This window comes from Salmo salar, chromosome 01, assembly GCF_965601325.2.
Source record: "Salmo salar chromosome 01, fSalSal1, whole genome shotgun sequence".
Taxonomy (NCBI): Eukaryota; Metazoa; Chordata; class Actinopteri; order Salmoniformes; family Salmonidae; genus Salmo; species Salmo salar.
The window spans coordinates 139,594,290-139,617,794 of record NC_138291.1 but is presented as its reverse complement, the minus strand read 5'-3'; the positions used below and the strand labels follow the sequence as shown (position 1 = coordinate 139,617,794).

General features: G+C 43.4%; 1 protein-coding gene across 1 annotated transcript; it reads left to right on the top strand.

The window, feature by feature from the left end:
- The first annotated feature begins 214 nt into the window (after positions 1 to 214).
- LOC106562085 (WD repeat-containing protein 36) lies at positions 215 to 21,006 on the top strand. Its single transcript, XM_014126651.3, has 23 exons — positions 215 to 525; positions 1,057 to 1,084; positions 1,404 to 1,504; positions 3,286 to 3,403; positions 3,604 to 3,736; positions 3,966 to 4,020; positions 6,771 to 6,903; positions 7,056 to 7,231; positions 8,143 to 8,263; positions 8,353 to 8,418; positions 8,551 to 8,634; positions 8,755 to 8,909; positions 9,073 to 9,187; positions 9,282 to 9,447; positions 9,584 to 9,692; positions 9,813 to 9,892; positions 10,141 to 10,248; positions 11,711 to 11,808; positions 12,108 to 12,250; positions 12,484 to 12,603; positions 18,699 to 18,780; positions 19,049 to 19,236; positions 20,636 to 21,006. Exons 1-23 carry the CDS (start codon positions 370 to 372, stop codon positions 20,783 to 20,785), a joined length of 2,685 nt encoding a protein of 894 aa, XP_013982126.1. The 5' UTR covers positions 215 to 369; the 3' UTR covers positions 20,786 to 21,006.
- The last annotated feature ends 2,499 nt before the right edge of the window (positions 21,007 to 23,505 follow it).

Here is a 23,505-nt window from a genome sequence, read left to right as displayed (position 1 = left end):
TATGGGGTGGGGGATTAATTCATTATTTTATTCTCAATAGACACACAAGGCAATATATTCTTTACTATACCAATCATTTATCAGACCGTTTTCAAGATTTTGTTGATGCATTTATTTGCAATATAATAGAGATTGAGAGGGGTAGATATTTATGGAGGGAATATCAGGGAATTTATCACGCGGAAGTTATAATTCTCTTAAATCCAGTCGATCGGACACATTTCAGTGTTACACAAGATGTGTTCACGTTTCGAAAACATTGAAGAACCACAGGAAGAACGTTATTCTGCCTGCCGTTTCAAATAGTTTACGAAAAAGGTGTCTACATTTGATAGAAAGCATTACTTGATATACATCATAACCTAAAACATGCCTGTGGGTAGTAAAAAGGGAAGCGTTATATTTTCAGGCTTCAGAGCATTGGGACTGTATTCGAATCACCTCTCACACGTGGTACGGTACCACAAGAAACATCGAGAATTCTACATTGTAACAGCCGTGGGAAACTGTTTCCACACGTACAATGTAAGTACTTATGTTGATAAATGTAACGATAAAGTTAGCTATTTACTTGTCACAGAGCAATCATTTAAAACATATATGATGATAGTGTCTTTGCCATTTCCAGATGTCAAAACTAGATCGATGAAACAACATAGCTAGAGGAAGTGCCACGAATGCAACGCCAGATTTTGAGGGCAGTCTTTTCTAAAATAACGTTATTTACCCTTACCAAAAAAGATTGCAGTCAGAGTGCAGTATGCTGCAAATACTGCGCCCAAAATACCACAGTAGACTGCACTTACTGCACTTTTACTGTAGTTTCAAAACTGCTCGATTTTTTTTTGTAAGAGTATACTTAGTTTTTTGATAGCTCGCTAATTCTCATATTATAATCGGAGTGGTTATTTAGTGGTCCTATTGGTGATCATCATTAGTTCTGTAGCCATAACAGTGACTAAATAACAAGTTATCATCAGTTCACCTTTTTGCACATTCCATTGTCCATTCCATTGTTTTGTTTGGTAATGATATCAACCATTTGCAATGTTACAGGTCAAGAAACTTGGAATCGTTGCTGTCAGTAAGTAGGACTTCATGTATATTTATGTAGTTTAATTTAAAGGTAGCCTTTATGATATGATGACATTTTACACAGTGGGACGTCCTCCCTACAGAAATCAACAGCAATCAAATGCATATCTGCCAAAAGAGACACTGTTTGCTCTTCCTAATGTGGGCATGTGTCGGGAAGATTGGATTCTGTTGATGTCTGTAAGAGTTTCCCGACTGTGTATGACGATCACTCATATCACTAAGTCTAGCTCCCTTTATTAATTCACCGGTGTTACAGTTTCAAACAATTTGACTGTAGATTTAAGGAATGTATGAATTTTCCCAAGGTAATGCACTTCCAGAGGACATATCATACCTAGCAGCTGATCGGATGCTGGTCTATGTTGCAACTGGTAAAAAAGTATCAGCGTTTGCCAGGAACAAAGAGGTGAAGTATCCATTCCATCACTTATATGATGAATATACACTGCTCAAAAAAATAAAGGGAACACTTAAACAACACAATGTAACTCCAAGTCAATCACACTTCTATGAAATCAAACTGTCCACTTAGGAAGCAACACTGACTGACAATACATTTCACATGCTGTTGTGCAAATGGAATAGACAACAGGTGGAAATTATAGGCAATTAGCAAGACACCCCCAATAAAGGAGTGGTTCTGCAGGTGGGGACCACAGACCACTTCTCAGTTCCTATGCTTCCTGGCTGATGTTTTGGTCACTTTTGAATGCTGGCGGTGCTTTCACTTTAGTGGTAGCATGAGACGGAGTCTACAACCCACACAAGTGGCTCAGGTGGTGCAGCTCATCCAGGATGGCACATTAATGCGAGCTGTGGCAAGAAGGTTTGCTGTGTCTGTCAGCGTAGTGTCCAGAGCATGGAGGCGCTACCAGGAGACAGACCAGTACATCAGGAGACGTGGAGGAGGCCGTAGGAGGGCAACAACCCAGCAGCAGGACCGCTACCGCCGCCTTTGTGCAAGGACGAGCAGGAGAGGCACTGCCAGAGCCCTGCAAAATGACCTCCAGCAGGCCACAAATTGCATGGGTCTGCTCAAACGGTCAGAAACTGACTCCATGAGGGTGGTATGAGGGCCCGACGTCCACAGGTGGGGGTTGTGCTTACAGTCCAACACCGTGCAGGACGTTTGGCATTTGCCAGAGAACACCAAGATTGGCAAATTTGCCACTGGTGCCCTGTGCTCTTCACAGATGAAAGCATGTTCACACTGAGCATGTGACAGACGTGACAGAGTCTGGAGACGCCGTGGAGAACGTTCTGCTGCCTGCAACATCCACCAGCACGACCGGTTTGGTGGTGGGTCAGTCATGGTGTGGGGTGGCATTTCTTTGGGGGGCCGCACAGCCCTCCATGTGCTCGTCAGAGGTAGCCTGACTGCCATTAGGTACCGAGATGAGATCCTCAGACCCCTTGTGAGACCATATGCTGGTGTGGTTGGCCCTGGCTTCCTCCTAATGCAAGACAATGCTAGACCTCATGTGGCTGGAGTGTGTCAGCAGTTCCTGCAAGAGGAAGGCATTGATGCTATGGACTGGCCCGCCCGTTCCCCAGACCTGAATCCAATTGAGCACATCTGGGACATCATGTCTCGCTCCATCCACCAGCGCCACGTTGCACCAGGAGTTGGCGGATGCTTTAGTCCAGATCTGGGAGGAGATCCCTCAGGAGACCATCCGCCACCTCATCAGGAGCATGCCCAGGCGTTGTAGGGAGGTCATACAGGCACGTGGAGGCCACACACATTACTGAGCCTCATTTTGACTTGTTTTAAGGACATTACATCAAAGTTGGATCAGCCTGTAGTGTGGTTTTCCACTTTAATTTTGAGTGTGACTCCAAATACAGACCTCCATGTGTTGATAAATTGGATTTCCATTGATTATTTTTGTGTGATTTTGTTGTCAGCACATTCAACTATGTAAAGAAAGAAATAATCTTATTGAATACTTTTATCATTCAGATCTAGGATGTGTTGTTTAAGTGTTCCCTTTATTTTTTTGAGCAGTATATTATATGATGTTTTTTTTTTTTTTAAGACAATGATATCAAACTATTTAGGCCACCTACTTGTCATGACACGAGGCTAGCTGAGAGCACACGCTCACTTTAGCTTAAATGTTACGTTGATTATAGTGAATGACATTGCTTATAGTAAACTGACTGTGAGCTGTTGCGTCTATCCAGGTTGTTCACATGTACACCGGCCATGGAGCTGATGTTCACCTCCTGCTGCCTTTTGGGGATCACATCATTTCTGTAGACCGGGGCAATGCTGTCATTGTTTGGGACGTGGAGTCAGAGGGTTTGTGTTGCAAAAATAATGCAGAACTGTTCATTGGGATCATCGTTGAGTTTATCTGTTCCAATGAACCTTGAGTTGAACATGTTTTGGTAAATTGATTGTTTTGAAATGATGATCAGTAGTTTTTCATTTTCCACTCAAACCAGTTTTTGTGAAGTCAGTTAAATATTTTTGTTCTCTCGTGCTTGTTCGTCCCACAGAGGAGTACCTGCAGATAACATTTGACAAAGTGTCATTTGAAGTGTCTGCCATAATGCACCCAAGCACTTACCTGAACAAGATCCTGTTTGGGAGTAGCCAAGGAGGTCTCCAGCTCTGGAATGTCAAATCGAAGTACGGTCATTAATGTAGTTTTAAAATATATTGAACTAAAAAAGTATTGGTTGATAATATAATTATAATTTGTTTGTGAAATCATAAAACTGATGGAAGGACAGAACAACCAAAGATCTGTATTAATGCAACTGAAATTGTTATAGTGTGCTTTATCAAAGTTTGTTCTTAAATGTATAAATGTTTGCCATGTTCTCTGCTCATTAAGTGCATTCCATTTGTATCTTAGCAAGCTTCTGTACACCTTCACTGGATGGCCATCAGGAGTTACAGTGCTTCAGCAGGTTGGTTAAAATATCATTTTACATTTCTCAAAGCTGAAAGTTTTTAGGTTGAGGAACGGTCAAGCAAACATGTGTTCAACTCCTTTCAAATACTGTGTAGAATGAAGGTACTGCGTAGCCTACATTCTGGCTCGGGAAGACATGCAGGCAGTGGCATAGGCAGAAATCTGATGATGGAAGGGCCAGCAAAAATTTAGGTCGGCCAATATTTGGGCACTCGAACCATAATTAAATGATCATAAAAGCATAGCCTACCCTATACCCTACTGTATTCAGTCACACATAACAAACCATCTAATGTGATGTCGCATTACAGACCAAATAGTCTTGTAGACCTACGGAAATCCATGACTCTTGCATTTTAACATGCGACTCTACACATAATAAACCGTAGGCCTATGTAACGTTAATAATCACAATAAGCAGCCGTAGACTAGAACAGTGGTCACCAACTTCTTCTTGGTCTAGATCACTTTGGGTGAAAATGTAAGCAGGGTGCGCCTACAATGTATTGTGTATCAATTAAATGATCAATAGCCTATAGGGCCTCACTATAGTGTATGGCCGGAGAAGCACAGGGCAAAGTCCTTTTTTGAATGAAATTAAGTTCTTAAAAATGATAGGCTACTTACATTGACTGGAAATAAATACTGTTTCATTCTTTTCATATATAATAAGAGGTCCGATTTCTCCATGTAGGCCTACTCCTCATTATAAATAACGTACAGTCCCTTGTATTTCAAAACTCAAGTCTCAAGCTAGGCTATATGATAACCCTGGTAATAGGTCAGTTGATGTAGCCTATTACTTGCGAGGCACATCAGAGTATAAATAGAAATACCTTTTTTATTTTTTCCATTTCACTGGACTGATAGTCATGTGGGGCGGCAGGTAGCCTAGTGGTTAGAGCGTTGGGCCTGTAACCGAAAGGTTGCTAGATCGAATCCCCGAGCTGACAAGGTAAAAATCTGTCGTTCTGCCCCTGAACAAGGCACTGTTCCTAGGCCGTCATTGTAAATAAGAATTTGTTCTTAAAGGCCCTCAATTAGATCAATGCAATCAGTGATTGATATAGAGGGGAACTTGAGGCCCTTAAAGGCAAAATACTTACATCAAATATCTTGGGAAATGCTCCAACATCCTCTTCTATACACGACCTCTTGAAGAAGAAAAAAATGCGGTATGCTTTGTTTGGCAGTTTTACAAGTTTTTGCTAGCCAAGTTGTTTAGTGAATCTTAGCTAGCTAGTTAACAGTTAGTAGCCTACATAGTATAGCTTAGCCTACACAACGTAGCTTAGCCTACACAGCGATAGCTACTGTTTACTGCACATGGTATCATTGCGAAGTGACACGTGCCAGAACCTGCCCATTATTTAGAAATTCATAAGCTGATTTTATAAAAAAAAATATATATATATATATATATATATATATATTATTTTCAATATATATCTCTTTAGTTTTCCACCTCCTCCCTACTGCTTGCTATGAATTTCATCTGATGGTGTATGCATGTTTAGGCCAGTCCTTGACTTGGACTGAAATAGGTCCCGGTACTCATTTTGGGTGCCGGTACCGTTTATATTTCAGTGCAGGTACTTTTGAGATAATATTCTATAAGAGGAGCAGGAACTCAAGCAGAAGAGAATTTGAGGTGCTGATATATATTTCCGGTGAGCTCCTGACCAAGTCAAGTACTGCGCTTAAGTTAAAAGACAAATAATGTCTTAGAGCAAAATGCTCTATCTGATTGGGTGGGTCTGGCTCCCCAGTGGGTGCTGTGCCTAAGCCCCCGCATACAGGTAACTGCCAAAATAAAGGAAACCCCAACGGCCACCATGAGCCAGAACAGCTTCAGTGCACCTTGGCCCTTGGCATAGATTCTACAAGTGTCTGGAACTGTATTGGAGCGATGTGACACCATTGTTCCGCGGGTGGTTTTATTTGGCCTCCCAAGCTTAATGAGCAAAACATTTTTATAAAATTTTAAAACACCAGAAAATCAGCTCCAAGTGATTTTTATTTTGGGAAATCTGTTCCCAAGTATTCCCACGTATAATAGGAAGAAGTGATTGTATACAAATGTAAGCAAGGTTTGAAATGATGTGTCAGTCAAATATTATATTGGTTTTGGCTGCTTGCGGTCAATTTGCAGTCTTAAAATGATTTGTAATTATTTTCTGTCCCCCCCCCAACCATCCGCCCAAGGAAAGATCAGCCTGCGGCTGAATCTAGTTGATGATCCCTGGTATACACTATGTATGGGATCTACTGTGTAGAAAAGTCGGCTACTGTGCAATCAGAAATTCAATGTGTGGGCCTCCCGAGTGGCGCAGTGTTCTAAGACTCTGTCGCAGCCGGCCACGACCAGGAGACCCATGGGGCGGCGCACAATTGGCCCACCGTCGTCCAGGATAGGGGAGGTTTTGGCCGGCAGGGATGTCCTTGTCCCATCGCGCACTAGCGACTCCTGGTGGCGGGCCTGCCGCAGTGCACGCTGACAAGGTCGCCAGGTGCACGGTGTTTCCTCCAACACATTGGTGCGGATGGCTTCCGGGTTAAGTGGGAATTGTGTCAAGAAGCAGTGCAGCTTGGTCCGTGCGGGAGTTGCAGAGATGAGACAAGACTATAACTACCAATTGGATACCTCGAAATTGGGGAGAAAAAAAGGGTAAAAAAAGGAGAGTCAATGTGTTTCCTGTCGAGCTTATCTCTCTCTCACCCATTTCCTCTAAACCACCCCCTCAGACCCCAGCTGTGGACGTTGTGGGTGTTGGCCTATCATCGGGTCAGATCATCATCCACAACATCAAGTTTGATGAGTCACTGATGAAGTTCCAGCAAGACTGGGGCCCAGTCACTTCCCTTTCCTTCAGAACAGGTGACATCCCCAATTGAACGTGGTGTTGTCTTTATGATTTATAATGATAAACACAACATTGTGTGGCTTCATTTTGTGTCTGGTGTGTCACTGCTTTGCGTCCAATAAAATGTTTACTGACCTCTTAACACTTTGATGTGATTGTCTTCTAGATGGCCATCCAGTAATGGCGGCTGGTAGTCCTGTTGGACATATTGGGCTGTGGGATCTGGAGGAGAAGAAGCTTGTTTGTCAGATGAGAGATGCCCACAACACAGCTATCGCTGGATTGACATTCCTCCATGGCGAACCTCTTCTCATCACCAATGGGGCTGATAACGGCATTCGGGTTTGTGTTACTTAAATTGTCATTCACTAGAGGGCGTCACTGTACAATTGCTGTAAAAATGTTTTAGTTTTAGTTTTTTTTACTACACATCTTAAAGAAGGGGTGTCAACCATACGGCCACATTTTCTCTTGAAACTGTGTGGAAATGATTGTGTCTACATTAATTTCTTGACTGTGTCCAGCTTGCTAATAATCACCGACATGAAAGCTTGACAGTCAGGGAGCATCGAAAATTTTAAAGATTGAAAACCGATTGCGCCCCCCCCCGGACCTCTTTTGAAGACTGAATGTGGCCCCCCGGATCTCTTTGAAGACTGAATGCGGCCCCCCCGGATCTCTTTGAAGACTGAATGCGGCCCCCCCGGACCTCTTTGTAGACCGAATGCGGCCCCCCCGGACCTCTTTGTAGACCGAATGCGGCCCCCTACCTCTTTGTAGATCGAATGCGGCCCCCCCCCGGACCTCTTTGTAGATCGAATGCGGCTCCCCCAGACCTCTTTGTAGACCGAATGCGCCCCCCGGACCTCTTTGTAGACCGAATGCGCCCCCCGGGGCAAAATTTGTTTGACACCCCTGTCTTAAAGCTTGTATTTGCAAATCTCAAGTTGCAAATTCATCACGGCTAACACATACTCGTACCAACATATTTAACTAGGCAAGTCAGTTAAGAACAATTCTTATTTACAATGACGGCCTACTCCGGCCAAACCCGGACGACGCTGGGCCAATTGTGCGCCACCCTATGGGACTCCCAATCACTGCCAGATGTGATACAGCCTGGAGTCAAACCAGGGACTGTAATGACGCCTTCTTTCACTGAGATGCAGTGCCTTAGACCGCTGTGCCACTCGGGAGCCCTCAAGATTTGGTATTCAACCATAGAGTTTTGAATGATCAGTCATATTCCTCAGGTGTGGATCTTTGACACGGCGGGCGGAGGAGGCCGTCTACTCAGGAGTCGTCTGGGACACAGCGCCCCGCCCACTAAGGTCCAGCACCACGGCCTGAACGGACATCACATTCTCAGTGCTGGTATGTGTGACCTGCTGTATCAGGCAGTTGTATAAGGCATCTATGAGTTTTTTTTCTCTCTAATCCACTGTACTCTTTCTTTTTCTAAGGTCAAGATGGTACTCTGCAGTCGTTCTCCACTGTTCATGAGAGATTCAACAGGAGTTTAGGACATGGTACGATGACATTTTTTTCGGTTGTAGGAAAAATTGCTGTTATGGACAATGAGATGTCAATTTGAGTACTGTTTACCTGCATGAATCCTTGTTTGCTCTATTCTTCATGACAATAAACCAATTGGTAACTAGGTTCCATCAACAAGAAGAAATCCAAAAAGAAAAGCTTGAGGTATGACAAACTAAAGCTTCCTGCCATCACCACTTTCGCCTCAGGTATGTTCAGCAACAAAAAAAAAAATACTCAAAACAAGTCAGTTTTTCTGTAGAACCTTTATCATTGAATGGGATTTAATTTGTTGACACGCTTGTTTTCTCTGATTCTGTGTGATGTAGAGAGTGCCCGTCAGAGTGATTGGGACAGTATAGTGGCGTGTCATCGAGGGTACCTCATGACGACCACCTGGAACTATCAGAAGGGCAGCATGGGAGCACACAAGCTGGAGCCCGAACGCTTCAACAAGAACCGCGCTCTCAGCGTCCATGCTACGGTAGCTAAATATGTTACTGGTTATGTAAAATGTTGTTTTTTGTGTGTCAAATGAACCCAAATGATTTGATGAGTTAGTTTATAATGCAAAGTTTATTACACATTTTGAAATAAACGTGATGTAAGCGCTATTTATCTCGTTAAAATGTGTACTTTCTCCTCAGGCGGTTGATATCACGTCATGTGGTAACTTCGTGGTGGTAGGACTCTCATCTGGACATATTGACGTTTACAACATGCAGTCTGGCATGCATAGAGGTCAATATGGAGAGGATGAAGGTGCGTACCCCCAGAAAGACAATTACCGATGTATATTTGGCGCGTGCGTTCCGTGAAAGATTCAGCTTTATTTGTCCCATCTCTGACCCTGTAGCTCACAGGGGGGCGGTGCGCGGCGTGTCGGTGGATGGACTCAACCAGCTGACCGTGAGTGCCGGAGCTGACAAACTGGTCCACATCTGGAAGTTCAAATCTAGGAAGCTGGTCCACTCCATTGACCTGGGCACCACGCCCGTCACCACACACCTGCACCGGGACAGGTACGGGACAGATGACACCACAGGGAATAATAGCATTTACACGACTGCACTTCTTCCAACTGATTTTAGTTTCCACGTGGTTATAACATAGCTGTAGAAAAGTGTCTGATCGCAGTCTTTTCTGTCCCCGGTAAAGTGGTATGTTGGCCGTAGCGCTGGACGACTTCACGCTCAATGTTCTGGACATGGAGACCAAGAGGATTGTCCGCAAGTTCTCTGGCCATCGAGGACAGGTCAATGACATGGTGAGTCATTATCTTTCTTGATCTCCCTTTCTCTGTTTTTCTCTCGATTTTGATCTTGCCTTCTCCCCAAATATCTTTTTGAGTACTGAGGGATTTTTCTTGTCTGCCGTGTCCCCTCAGGCTTTCAGTCCAGACGGTCGCTGGTTGATAACGGCAGCCATGGACTGTACTATCAGGACATGGGACCTTCCCTCCGGCTGGTAAGACTAACCCTTCCGCTTCTGGAGCAGCTTCTCGTCATTTCCTCTCGCCATAACCTGAAATCGTTGAGATGACCTTTGTCCAGATACTTCTTTTTTTCTTCTTTTTTTAAAGGGCTTTATCATAAATGTAGTTTATCAATGAATCTCCTTCAAGTGCTCTGCAGGGGAATTTCTGTCTGTGTTCAGTAATTGACTTGATTTTATTCTCTCTTTTTTTTTCTGTCACTGTTAACTTTCTTTCTTAGCCTGGTAGACTGCTTCTTGGTTGACTTTGCTGCAGTCAGTCTGACCATGTCACCCACAGGGGACTTTCTAGCCTCCTCCCATGTCGACAACCTGGGGATCTACTTATGGTAAGAGTCACCACCACATCAAAGAAAGACTGTGTGGGGGGGAGTCAATGATTATCTGAGGTTATGTCATTGTTACGCAACCTAACCTGCTGGTTAATGTTCACACTAATAGGCAACCAAGTATTAGATGATAAAGGAACAATCTTGATTAGCTTAGTCTTTGAATAAATGGGACTCAACAAATGAGTAGTCATATGGTCAATTGTTACAGCATCTATTCAATTTAACAGTTATTTATGAAGGATTATTATGAAGCATTTATTTGTTATTTATGAAGGATTTTAGTTATTTCCTTGTATTCAAGTAGTTTGCTGTGACACAATGTGTTGCATGTATATTGAGTAGTAGTATCACATCCAGTATCCAGTATAATAGTATTCAGGATAGTAACTGGTAGTATTCAGCAATAATAATAATGTATGACATTTACCAGACGCTTTTACCCAAAGCGACTTAGCCATGTGTGCATACATTTTACGTACGGCAGGTCCCGGGAATTGAACCCGTTATCCTGGCGTTGCAAGCATTTTTACATTTTAGTCATTTAGCAGACGCTCTTATCCAGAGCGACTTACAGTAGTGATTTCATACATTTCATTTCATGCTTTTTTTGTTTTTGTACTGGCACCCCGTGGGAATCGAACCCACAACCCTGGCATTGCACACACCATGCTGGCGTTGCAAACACCATGCTCTACCAACTGAGCCACAGGGAAGCACCATGCTCTACCAACTGAGCCACAGGGAAGCACCATGCTCTACCAACTGGGCTACAAAGCCCGACAGCATAGTAGTATTAGTATTTCAATCGAGTACAGGCCCAACTGAATGAACAACAAAGACAATGCAATATTACATTTTATGAAATAGTTTGGGGAATGGTATGGTCTCCGAGGGAAGATCCTCGGAGCTAGATGATGTGATGACAGGTAGCCCTATGCGGGGCTGCTGGCATCGAAACCCCCTCCTGCTGGAGGAAAGGAGTTCCAGTGACTGACCTTAAGGTTATAATAGCTAGTGGTGGTGGGGAGTTGGATGGTTGTTGAAAATGGCAAGTGAGAGAACGAGGTTAAGTTGACATATAAATACATCCCAACATTTACACCCATTGGTTGAGAGAGAGGAAGGTGATACTTGCAGGATTGAGGCCACGGGTTAAACAGCATGTGTGAGGAATGTGCATTATTGTGCCGTGGTTATAGGCTATAAGGTCAATAGGTCAATGACATTCCACACATGGCTACCAGGAAAGAGGAGAAGAAACAGGACACTATGCTGATGATGATTAGTTTTGTATATGCCTCTAGAATAGGAAACAAAGTGAATTATGTTATGCTTACTGGATGAAGTATAAATGAGCATTCAGACCAGCCTTCCTGATTGAACTTTCATACAGCTACATTAGTATTATTGTTGAGTGTGCATCCCATGTTGAGTGAATTCCATATTGTTGTGTTTCCAGGTCCAACAACACGCTGTGCGGTATGGTGTCGTTGCGTCCCCTGCCTGCAGATTACGAGCCCACCGTGATCATGCTGCCAGGAACCTGTCCCGGCCAAGGTACCGACTGAACAGCCACTGTACCCATGTAGCACTTACTCTGTACCGAGCACAGAGGGCTCGAAAGTCCCCCACACCATCTGGACTGGCACATGTAACAGTGGTACCAGCCAATTATTCAAGCGGTCCTTTTGAATATTGACTAGATATTGATGGAGAAAAACAATACTGTGCCGTAATGTGTGTGTGCCAGAGTACTGTACATTCAAATGCTTGAAATAGCCTTTCAGGGACTTAAGCAATATCAGATGGTAGTTGATGGTATCCGTTGCCAAAGAAACATGAGTTTTCTTCTGCAGATGAAGAGGGAGAGGGAGATGCTGATCTCAACACTGAGATGATAGAGTATGAGTCTCCTGAGCAACTGGACGAGCAGCTGGTCACCCTCTCTATGCTTGCCGACTCTCGCTGGAAGAACCTTCTGCACCTCGACATCATCAAGGTGAGCATGTCACACTGTGGTTGTCTGTGGAGGAAAAACGGGGTCACCGACTGTCTTAGCCCTCTGAGCTAAACCCAAGGCAACACAAGTCTCCTTACACATGCAGTGACTGACAACACGTGTAGTAAAATCATTGTCATCGCTTCATAAGACAGACGTTCACAGTGCTCATATATTTTGTTTTTGTTATGTCGGACTGAAATGAGATTGGTGTTTTCCCCTTTCGCATATAGAAACGGAACAAACCCAAGGAGCCCCCCAAGGTTCCAAAGGCTGCCCCCTTCTTTATGCCCACCATCCCAGGACTAATACCACAGTTCGCCCCCTCTGAAGACTCCAACCAGGGGGAACAGGTGAGAGAAGTTATCTTCTACTTCAAGTTCTGATAATAAACAGAACTCCATGAATGACCCTGAAACCACAACACTGTAAAATACATTTTCATTTTTATATATATATTTTTTTACATTCAATGTAAATTACAGGAGCTGGAATCCTTAATGTTGAAACTGCCATGTCTGTTTGCGATGTTCAAATCAAAAATCAAGTCAAATGGTATTTGTCACATGCGCCGAATACAATAGCAGACCTGCCAACATGCACGCATTTTGCATACCAACTGCGCAATTCTCTGTCCATGTACGAGATCCGAGTTAAAAGTACGCAGAAATTAATGGGGACTGATTATTATATAAACATTTTTTTTTTTATATAACATTTTAATAAAAAATAAATCCTCTGAGTAAATCTAACATCCCTATTCTCGAGCTGCAACACACAGGCATCTACGGAGTTTGTGTCAACGGACATGGAGATTAGTACATCGTTATTGGACATAGCTACCCCATGTCTGCCGCTCCTCCTGTTTGTTGTGATGCTGAGTTTGCTCACTGTCAGCTGTACGTAAACGCATGGACAAATCCCTTTCGGACTCCGTGTGTTGTGGAAAGGTAAACACTAATTGTTTCACGCTAACGTTAGCGAACATAAGATGGACATTCAGTGGGCTCTAAAGTGACAGCAGTTTACTCGCATTTGCTAGTGAACGAAATGAAATCCAATAAGGAAAATAACTGGTCGCATTTGTGCGAGTGTGATATACATTTCATTCTGCGTCCCATTAGTTGTATTTTCTACGTAACATTACGAGGGTCACGCAACCTGATAGACTGTAACTGAAATGATGATCCATGTCAGAAAAAGCATTACAAAAGTATAATCCAAAATAAATATAAACATCTTGGCATTAAATGGAGTCGGGAGTTTAGAAGACGGCGCGATGAAGAATGAATGAGTGTCCTGTATTAGCTATAGAGGCAATGCCTCTAAACTGTCTTTGCACTAGATTTGAGATTTGTTCAATTTTGAAAATCTGAAATGATGTATGCGCTGCCAACAGACAGACTGCCAAGATCTCATCCGTCTACTTTTTCATTGCATGCTATCCCTGCATTATTTCTGAGGGAGCCTCTGTTGATCTGGTGGAAGATGAGTTTAACCTCTTATCAGGCAACAACCTTTGAGCAGAGTCTGGTCAACATGCGCACGGATCAGGACCTGGAGAGAAATCTGCACAATGAAAAGGGGGGGGCAGCCTGGTCTACTCCCACCTTTTGGCTGTGATGCTGGGGATATTGGTCATATTCCACAGCAATGCAGACTGCGAACGAATATTCAGTCTCATTTCCAAGGACAAAACTCACTACAGAGCCACCCTCAGTATAGACATGCTGAGTGCCCTTGTTACCAAGGTTTCAATGATTGCCAGAGGAACTGTTTGCCACAGAGATGTCTACCCTGATGCCCTGCTGCGTGAGGCTAAGTCTGCTGGCTACCAGGCAAATCTTTCTAGGAAATGATTTCCTGAACATTTGAATGTCTCGAGAAGGTTTGTTCTCACCCACTGTTTCCTATCATAGCATTTTATTATGGATACGTTTTTTTGTTGTTGTTGAAATTCCCGTGGATAAGACGTTTGTACATTTTGTACCTAAACAAATAACTTGTTATTTGCTTAATATTTTTTGTTTTAACTCCAAGAATAAAGGCCCTTGGTGTGTTCTTTCTAATTACATCTTGTTAGTGACTTTTACCATGTGTGTAACTGGAACGCTGTCAAAGTATTCCAACCTTTTTATAGACTTGATTTGGTACAATTCTATAATTGCGATCAGACTCACGAACAGTGTGCGCACTTGCGGGGGAAGGAACCCCAATTCGGGGAGTGCTACGAGCGAGAGTTGAATCTCCAATTTGCCGTGCGCGTCTGGTACTCAAAAAAAGTTGGCAGGTCTGCAATAGGTGTAGACCTTACAGTGAAATGCTTACTTACAAGCCCTTAACCAACAATGCCGTTTTAAGAAAAAATACAGGGGGTACTGGTACAGAGTCGATGTGCAAGGGCACCGGTAAGTCGAGGTAATATGTACATGTAGGTAGAGTTATTATGCATAGATAATAAATAGAGAGTAGCAGCAGTGTAAGGGGGGGGGGGGGGGCAATGCAAATAGTCTGGGTAGCCATGTAATTAGATATTCAAATGTGTTATGGCTTGTGGGTAGAAGCTGTTTAGAAGCCTCTTGGACCTAGACTTAGTGCTCCGGTACCGCTTCCCATGCGGTACCAGAGAGAACAGTCTATGACTAGGGTGGCTGGGGTCTTTGATAATTTTTATGGCCTTCCTCTGACACCGCCTGGTATAGAGGTCCTGGATGGCAGGAAGCTTGGCCCCAGTGATGTACAGGGACAGACGCACTACCCTCTAGTGCCTTGCGGTCGGAGGCCGAGCAGTTGCCATACCAGGCAGTGATGCAACCAGTCAGGATGCTCTCTGGTGTAGCTGTAGAACCTTTTGAGGATCTGAGGACCCATGCCAAATCTTTTCAGTCTCCTGAGGGGGAATAGGTTTTGTCATGCCCTCTTCACGACTGTCTTGGTGTGCTTGGACCATGTTAGTTTGTTGGTGATGTGGACACCAAGGAACTTGAAGCTCTCAACCTGCTCCACTACAACCCCGTCGATGAGAATGTGGGCGTGCTCGGTCCTCCTTTTCCTGTAGCCCACAATCATCTCCTTTGTCTTGATCATGTTGAGGGAGAGGTTGTTGTCCTGGCACCACACGGCCAGGTCGCTTACCTCCTCACTGTAGGCTGTCTTGTCATTGTCGGTGACCAGGCCTACCACTGTTGCGTCATCGGCAAACTTAATGATGGTTTTGGAGTCATGCCTGGCCATGCGGTCATGAGTGAACAGGCAGTACAGGAGGGGACTGAGGGGCCCCCATGTTGAGGATCAGCGTGGATGATGTGTTGTTACCTACCCTTAACACCTGGGGGCGGCCTGTCAGGAAGTCCAGGATCCAGTTGCAGATGGAGGTGTTTAGCCTTTCAAAGCACTTCATGGCAACAGACGTGAGTGCTATAGGTCAGTAGTCATTTAGGCAGGTTACCTTAGTGTTCTTGGGCACAGGGACTATGGTGGTCTGCTTGAAACATGTTGGTATTACAGACTCAGACAGGGAGAGGTTGAAACTGTCAGTGAAGACCCTTGCCAGTTGGTAAGTGCATTCTCGGAGTACACATCGTGGTAATCTGTCTGGCCCTGCGGCCTTGTGAATGTTGACCTGTTTAAAGGTCTTACTCACATCAGCTACGGAGAGCGTCATCACACAGTCATTCGGAACAGCTGATGCTGTCATGCATGCTTCAGTGTTACTTACCTCGAAGCGAGCATAGAAGTCATTTAGCTCGTCTGGTAAGCTTGTGTTAATGGGCAGCTCGCAGCTGTGCTTCCCTTTGTAGTCTAATAGTTTGCAAGCCCTGCCACATCCGACGAACATCGGAGCCGGTGTAGTACGATTCGATCTTAGTCCTGTATTGACACTTTGCCTGTTTGATGGTTCGTCGGAGGGCATAGCAGGATTTCTTATAAGCTTCCGGGTTAGAGTCCCGCTCCTTGAAAGCAGCAGCTCTACCCTTTAGCTCAGTGTGGATGTTGCCTGTAATCCATGGCTTCTGGTTGGGGTATGTACGTACGGTCACTGTGGGGACGACGTCATCAATGCACTTATTGATGAAGCCAGTGACTGATGTGGTGTACTCAATGCTTTGTGTGCTTCTCTGTGGGTGGAGTAAAAGTGGTCGAGAGTTGTTGTTTTTTTTCTCCTCTGGTTGCACATTTAACATGCTGGTAGAAATGAGGTAAAACGGATTTGAGTTTTTCTGCATTAAAGTCCCCAGCCACTAGGAGCGCCGCCTCTGGGTGAGCGTTTTCCTGTTTACTTATGGCCGTATACAGCTCATTAAGTGCGGTCGTAGTGCCAACATCGGTTTGTGGTGGGAAATAGACAGCTACAAAGAATATAGGTAGATAGTGTGGTCTACAGCTTATCATTAAATACTCGACGAGCAAAACCTCGAGACTTCCTTAGAATTCGTGCACCAGCTGTTTACAAATATACAGTTGAAGTCAGAAGTTTACATACACTTAGGTTGGAGTCATTAAAACTCGTTTTTCAACCACTCCACAAATTTCTTGATAACAAACTATAGTTTTGGCAAGTCGGTTAGGCCATCTACTTTGTGCATGACACAAGTAATTTTTCCAACAATTGTTTACAGACAGATTATTTCACTTATAAGGAGACGCGTTCTGTCTCCTAGAGAGGAACCTACTTTGGTGCGAAAAGTGCAAATCAATCCCAGAACAACAGCAAAGGACCTTGTGAAGATGCTGGAGGAAACGGGTACAGACGTATTTATATCCACAGTAAAATGAGTCCTATAGTTGTATAACCTGAAAGGCTGCTCAGCAAGGAAGAAGCCACTGCTCCAAAACCGCCATAAAAAAGCCAGACTACGGTTTGCAACTGCACATGGGGACAAAGATCGTACTTTTTGTAGAAATGTCCTCTAGTCTGATGAAACAAAAATAGAACTGTTTGGCCATAATGACCATCGTTATGTTTGGAGGAGAAAGGGGGAGGCTTGCAAGCTGAAGAACACCATCCCAACCGAGAAGCACGGGGGTGGCAGCATCATGTTGTGGGGGTGCGTTGCTGCAGGAGGGACTGGTGCACTTCACAAAATAGATAGAATCATGAGGCAGGAAAATGATGTGGATATATTGTAGCAACATCTCAAGACATCAGTCAGGAAGTTAAAGCTTGGTCGCAAATGGGTCTTCCAAATGGACAATGAACCGAAGTATACTTCCAAAGTTGTGGCAAAATGGCTTAAGGACAACAAAGTCAAGGTATTGGAGTGGCCATCACAAAGCCCTGACCTCAATCCTATAGAAAATGTGTGGGCAGAACTGAAAAAGTGTGTGCGAGCAAGGAGGCCTATAAACCTGACTCAGTTACACCAGCTCTAAGAAGGAATCGGCCAAAATTCACCCAATTTATTGTGGGAAGCTTGTTGAAGGCCAGCCATAACGTTTGACCCTAGTTAAATAATTGAAAGGCAATGCTCCAAATACTAATTGAGTGTATGTAAACTTCTGACCCACTGGGAATGTGATGAAAGAAATATAAAGCTGAAATAAATCATTCTTTACTATTATTCTGACATTTCACATTCTTAAAATAAAGTGGTCATCCTAACTGACCTAAGACAGGGAATTTTACTAGGATTAAATGTCAGGAATTGTGAAAAACTGAGTTGAAATATATTTGGCTAAGGTGTATGTAAACTTCCGACTTCAACTGTACATAGACCGCCACCCCTTGTTTTACCAGAGTCCGCTGTTCTATCCTGCCGAAAAGCTTAAAACCCGCCAGCTGTATGTTATTCATGTCGTCGTTCAGCCACAACTCGGTAAAACATAAGATATTAGTTTTTAATGTCCCATTGGTAGGATATACGTGAATATATTTATACAAAATATATTTATTAACTGAAATAAAGTAAATACAATTAACAATGGTGTGTTTAGTCGTTAGTGTAAGTGAGTGGTCGCGTGTATACATGTGATAATGAGGGGTGTTGAAAGGTGCCAACGCAAACAAACCAAATAGCCACAAAAATGCCACTACCAAAATCTGTCTGTGTCTGCATGGAGAGAGTCTCCTCCATGAATGGGGAAGAGGTGCATTTATCCTGGGACACACCCGAGCCCAGGTGTGTCCCATTTCACTGACGACCCTCCCGGCTCCGCCCACCGACATCATATTAAGGAAAAGAAGAGCAAAGAGAAGGAATTTGGCAGACAGAGTGGGAGGGTCGTCACACATGGGTAGGGCTCGGACTTGAAATTCATGCCCGTGCAGGGCTCTATGCGACCCTCCCCACCTCTGCTTTGTCAACAAAACAATAATGGACTGTGGCCCTGTTTCCCCTACTACGGATTCCAACTTTAAAAAAGGTTGTTTGCTTTTCATATTATCCCCACTCCCATAATAACTGTTATTTGGTTTAAACAATGCTTCTTTTGTTTACTTTTTTCACAGTCAAAGATTGTGAATTTTGGAGTCCTGGCACAGAAGTCCCATTTCTACCAACAGCTAGAATCTGCTATGCTCAGCAACAAATGTAAGTCTGAATCTCACTTAGCTAGCTATTACTCACCGCACCTCTTGCAAGCATAGCAATTCCTCTAACCCCAAATCAATTCTGAGGCCATAAAAACTCAAGAATATATTTTAGAATCACAATACTTGGGCCTACTGCTATGAAGTCAAGTCATTAGCATGTGCGCTAACTAAAGTATTATTTGGCAGAACTTTACATTTCTAATGGCATGTACCTCAGGCCTATACCAGTACAATGAATAACGCATCCTCCTCATTGTTTCCTCCAGATAATGGCCCTGTGGGGATGCTGAAAGAGATGGGTCCGTCTGGAATTGATGCTGAGCTCCGAGGCCTAGCCCCTGATATGGGTGGAGATGTCTCCGTCTTACAAGGTTTCCTGAAGATGGTGGCTAGCATGCTGGACTCCAAGAGAGACTTTGATTTGGCACAGGCCTACCTGGCTCTCTTCCTAAAGGTAACCACATAAATATCAAAGTCACTAACACTGTACGTTTAATAAGCTGCTGTTATACCAAGGGTCGCGTTAGTTCACAACTGTATTTTCAAAATGCAGACATCTGTATTGATTTTAAGTTTTTTTGCCTGTGTTCTATATTGAAAGTCGTGTGTTTTTATTTTATTTTATTTTTGTTTAAATTTTGTTGCTTCAAATGGAGTGATCAAGGCGGTGCAACTACAGTTTACCGTCACAGAAAATACATTAGTGCGACATTCGGTGGGAAATAGCTTTATTTTCATCAGATGACAACAGAAGTGCAACGCTATTTGGCTAGCATTAAATAAGAAAGGTATTTTTTGCTAAAATGATGCATGGCCATCATATTTATCATAGAAAGAATGTAGCCAGCTACATTTCCTGTTTTGCCTGAAGTGAATCTTCATTTCTCAGGAGAAACTGAGAAAAGTACCAGAGAAAAGTCGCTACACATCCAGTCAGAGTGCAGTCTGATGCTACACATCCAGTCAGAGTGCAGTCTGATGCTACACATCCAGTCAGAGTGCAGTCTGATGCTACACATCCAGTCAGAGTGCAGTCTGATGCTACACATCCAGTCAGAGCGCAGTCTGATGCTACACATCCAGTCAGAGCGCAGTCTGATGCTACACATCCAGTCAGAGCGCAGTCTGATGCTAGAATGCCCATTCGTGTATTCTCATCTGAGTGGAGAAGTGCAACTGAAGCACAAAATTAGTCTGATGCCAAGCAGAAATTACATTAAGGAGCATTTTTAGATCTGGTTTACAAAACACAGCAAGCTATTTCTTTTGCCGTTTTATCTATTTTTCTGGGTGAAAAATACAGAGTTCTGCGTTAATGTAACCACTCTATACCTGTGTAAAAACAGTTTAAAAAAAAATAATATTTAATCTACATTTTATTGATTTTGTTTTTGTTACGTTTTAGTCCAATATTTCTACGGTAATTGTATCGTTGTTACAAAGGTATAAGAGCAGCTTAATGTTAAATGTTATCAACTCAGATGCCACTAGATGATGGGGAAGTTGTTTTCTGTTGCATTGACTGTCATCCACTTACATCTGCAGCCAGCAGATGGCATCAGAACATTATGATTGGAAAGAAAAAAACAGAAACATAAAAATACTCTGATACACAACGCCCTATTCAATCAAAACTAATACCCAGACTTGATAGGCTGTTCTATTGTTTCCCTCTTAAAATACCATCTAGTTTGTTGAGTACCTTCATTCAAATTGCATCTTTACAGAACATGAAGAATGATGTTTTTGTCTTCACAGCACCACAGGCACGTTCTGAGGGCAAATAACAAGTGTGTGTGCTCATGTATGGCTAGACTTACATCCATCACTAACCCTGGTTCTTCTCTCTCTAGCTACATCTTAGACTGATCTCCCAGGAACCAGGGCTGATGGAGGAGGCATCTAAAGTATCAGAGAAACTGGAGGAGACGTGGACATCCATGCAGACACTTTTCAATCAGAGCCTGTGTTTGCTGTCATACACCAAGAGTGCACTGCTTTGAAGTGGACCTCTCCCAATGTCGTTTTTCACCATAACTTTTATGTTTAAATCTCTATACAGTATTCTCGGCGCAAGTATCACAGTTGATGCAAGACAAATTGGTCACATTTTACGTGAAGTGCTCTCATGCTTTTGTAATGGTCTAACAAAATATGAAGTTCAATGAAACCACGGTTGACCGACACCTGATGTAACCGTTTAAAATAAACAACATGATTGTTATCATTGTATTTCTCCAGATTGTTTTCACTTTGTTTGTTCCTTTGGCCAGCTTTAGTTTGCTTTGTTCCCTGCTGTCTCAATAGTGTGCAGCATAGTAATAAGGATTATACAGAGGATAAAGCTCAGGTGCATCCTGTTTTCATTGATCATCCTTGATGTTTCTACAACTTGGGAGCCCACCTGTGGTACATTCAATTGATTGGACATGATTTGGAAAGGCACACACTTGTCTATATAAGGTCCTACAGTTGACAGTACATATTAGAGCAACAACCAAGCCATGAGGTCGAAGGAATTGTCCGTAGAGCTCCGAGACAGGATTGTGTCGAGGCACAGATCTGGGGTAGGGTACCAAAACATTTCTGCAGCATTGAAGGTCCCCAAGAACACAGTGGCCTCAATGATTCTTAAATGGAAGAAGTTTGTAACCACCAAAACCTTTCCTAGAGCTGGCCGCCCAGCCAAACTGAGCAATCGGTGGAGAAGGGCCTTGGTCAAGGAGGTGACCAACAACCCGATGGTCACTCTGACAGAGCTCCAGAGTTCCTCTGTTGAGATGGGAGAACCTTCCAGAAGGACAACTCTGCAGCACTCCACCAATCAGGCCTTTATGATAGAGTGGCCAGATGGAAGCCACTCCTCAGTAAAAGACGCATGACAGCCAGCTTGGAGTTTGCTAAAAGGCACCTAAAGATTGTCAGACCATGAGAAACAAGATTCTCTGGTCTGATGAAGCCAAGATTGAACTCTTTGGCCTGAATGCCAAGCGTCACGTCTGGAGGAAACCTGGCACCATCCCTACGGTGAAGCGTGGTGGCAGCATCATGCTGTGGGGATGTTTTTCAGCGGCAGGGACTGAGACTAGTCAGGATCGAGGCAAAGATGAACGGAGCAAAGTACAGAGAGATCTTTGATGAAAACCTGCTCCAGAGCGCTCAGGACCTCAGACTGGGGTGAAGGTTTACCTTCCAACAGGACAACAACCCTAAGCACACAGCCAAGACAACACAAGAGTGGCTTCGGGACAAGTCTCTGAATGTCTTTAAGTGTCCCAGCCAGAGCCCGGACTTGAACCTGATCGAATATCTCTGGAGAGACCTGAAAATAGCTGTGCATCAACGCTCCCAATCAAACCTGACAGAGCTTGAGAGGATCTGCACAGAAGAATGGGGGAAACTCCCCAAATACAGGTGTGCCAAGCTTGTAGTTACATACCCAAGAAGACTCAAGGCTGTAATCGCTGCCAAAGTTGCTTCAACAAAGTACTGAGTAAAGGATCTGAATACTTATGTAAATGTTTTGTTGTGCTTTTTTTTTTTTTTTTTTTTAAACCTTCTTTTGCTTTGTCATTATGGGGTATTGTGTGTAGATTGATGAGGGGAAACTCTAGTTTAGAATAAGGCTGTAACGTAACAAAATGTGGAAAAACTCAAAGGTCTGAATACCTTCCGAATGCACTGTATTTTCATTGTGTTCAGTGCTGTTGGGGATTATAGTTTTTGTCTGATGACGGAGCAGGTAGTGGAGCAGATGGTGTCTCTGTGTGCCTCTCTCTGTAGCTAGGCTCTGTTGGAGTCCTAGAGGATGACCAAGCCACGCAGGGTGCATGGGTTTGGGATAGGGGTTTTAGTCAAGCCTGTCATTTTTATGGTATGGAAGATAAAGCAATAGAGTAACTTTTTGTTAATGTATTACGTCTTACTACATCTTTTACATATGAAAGTGTTATTATTGAAGGATAATGTTAGTTACTGGGCATCAATTGCATTTTAGTGATTTGTCAGTGTTTAATTTGTAGGGCAGTATTTTTTTTAATTATGTGCCCCAAAACATATATGTTTGCGGGAATATAAGGCTACAGCGTAATTACATAGTTCAAATGGTAGGCCCAGAACCATATACAGTGTACATATTGTTAAACAATAAGGCCCAGAGGGGGTGTGGTATATGGCCAATATACCACGGCTAAGGGCTGTTCTTATGTACGAAAGCAAGCACACAGTCCTTAGCCGTTGTTATATTGGCCGTATCACAACCCACCGAGGTGCCTTATTACTATTATAAACTGGTTACCAACATAATTTGAGCACTAAAAATACATGTTTTGTCGTACCCATGGTACACGGTCTGGTATACCACAGCTTTCAGCCAATCAGCATTCAGGACTCACACCACCAAGTTTACAAATATATTTATAAACTGGGTGATTCGAGCCCTGAATGCTGATTGGCTGACAGCCATGGTATATCAGACCGTATATCACGGGTATGACAAAACGTATTTTTAGTGCGCTAATTACTTTGGTAACCAGTTTATAATAGCAATAAGGCACCTCGGGGGGGTTGTGGTATATGGCCATTATACCACGGCTAAGGGCTGTATCCAGGCACTCCGCTTTGCGTCGTGCATAAGAACAGCCCTTAGCCGTGGTATATTCGCCATATACCACACCCCCTCAGGCCTTATTGCTTATATATACACAATTAATTCAGAAAGTAG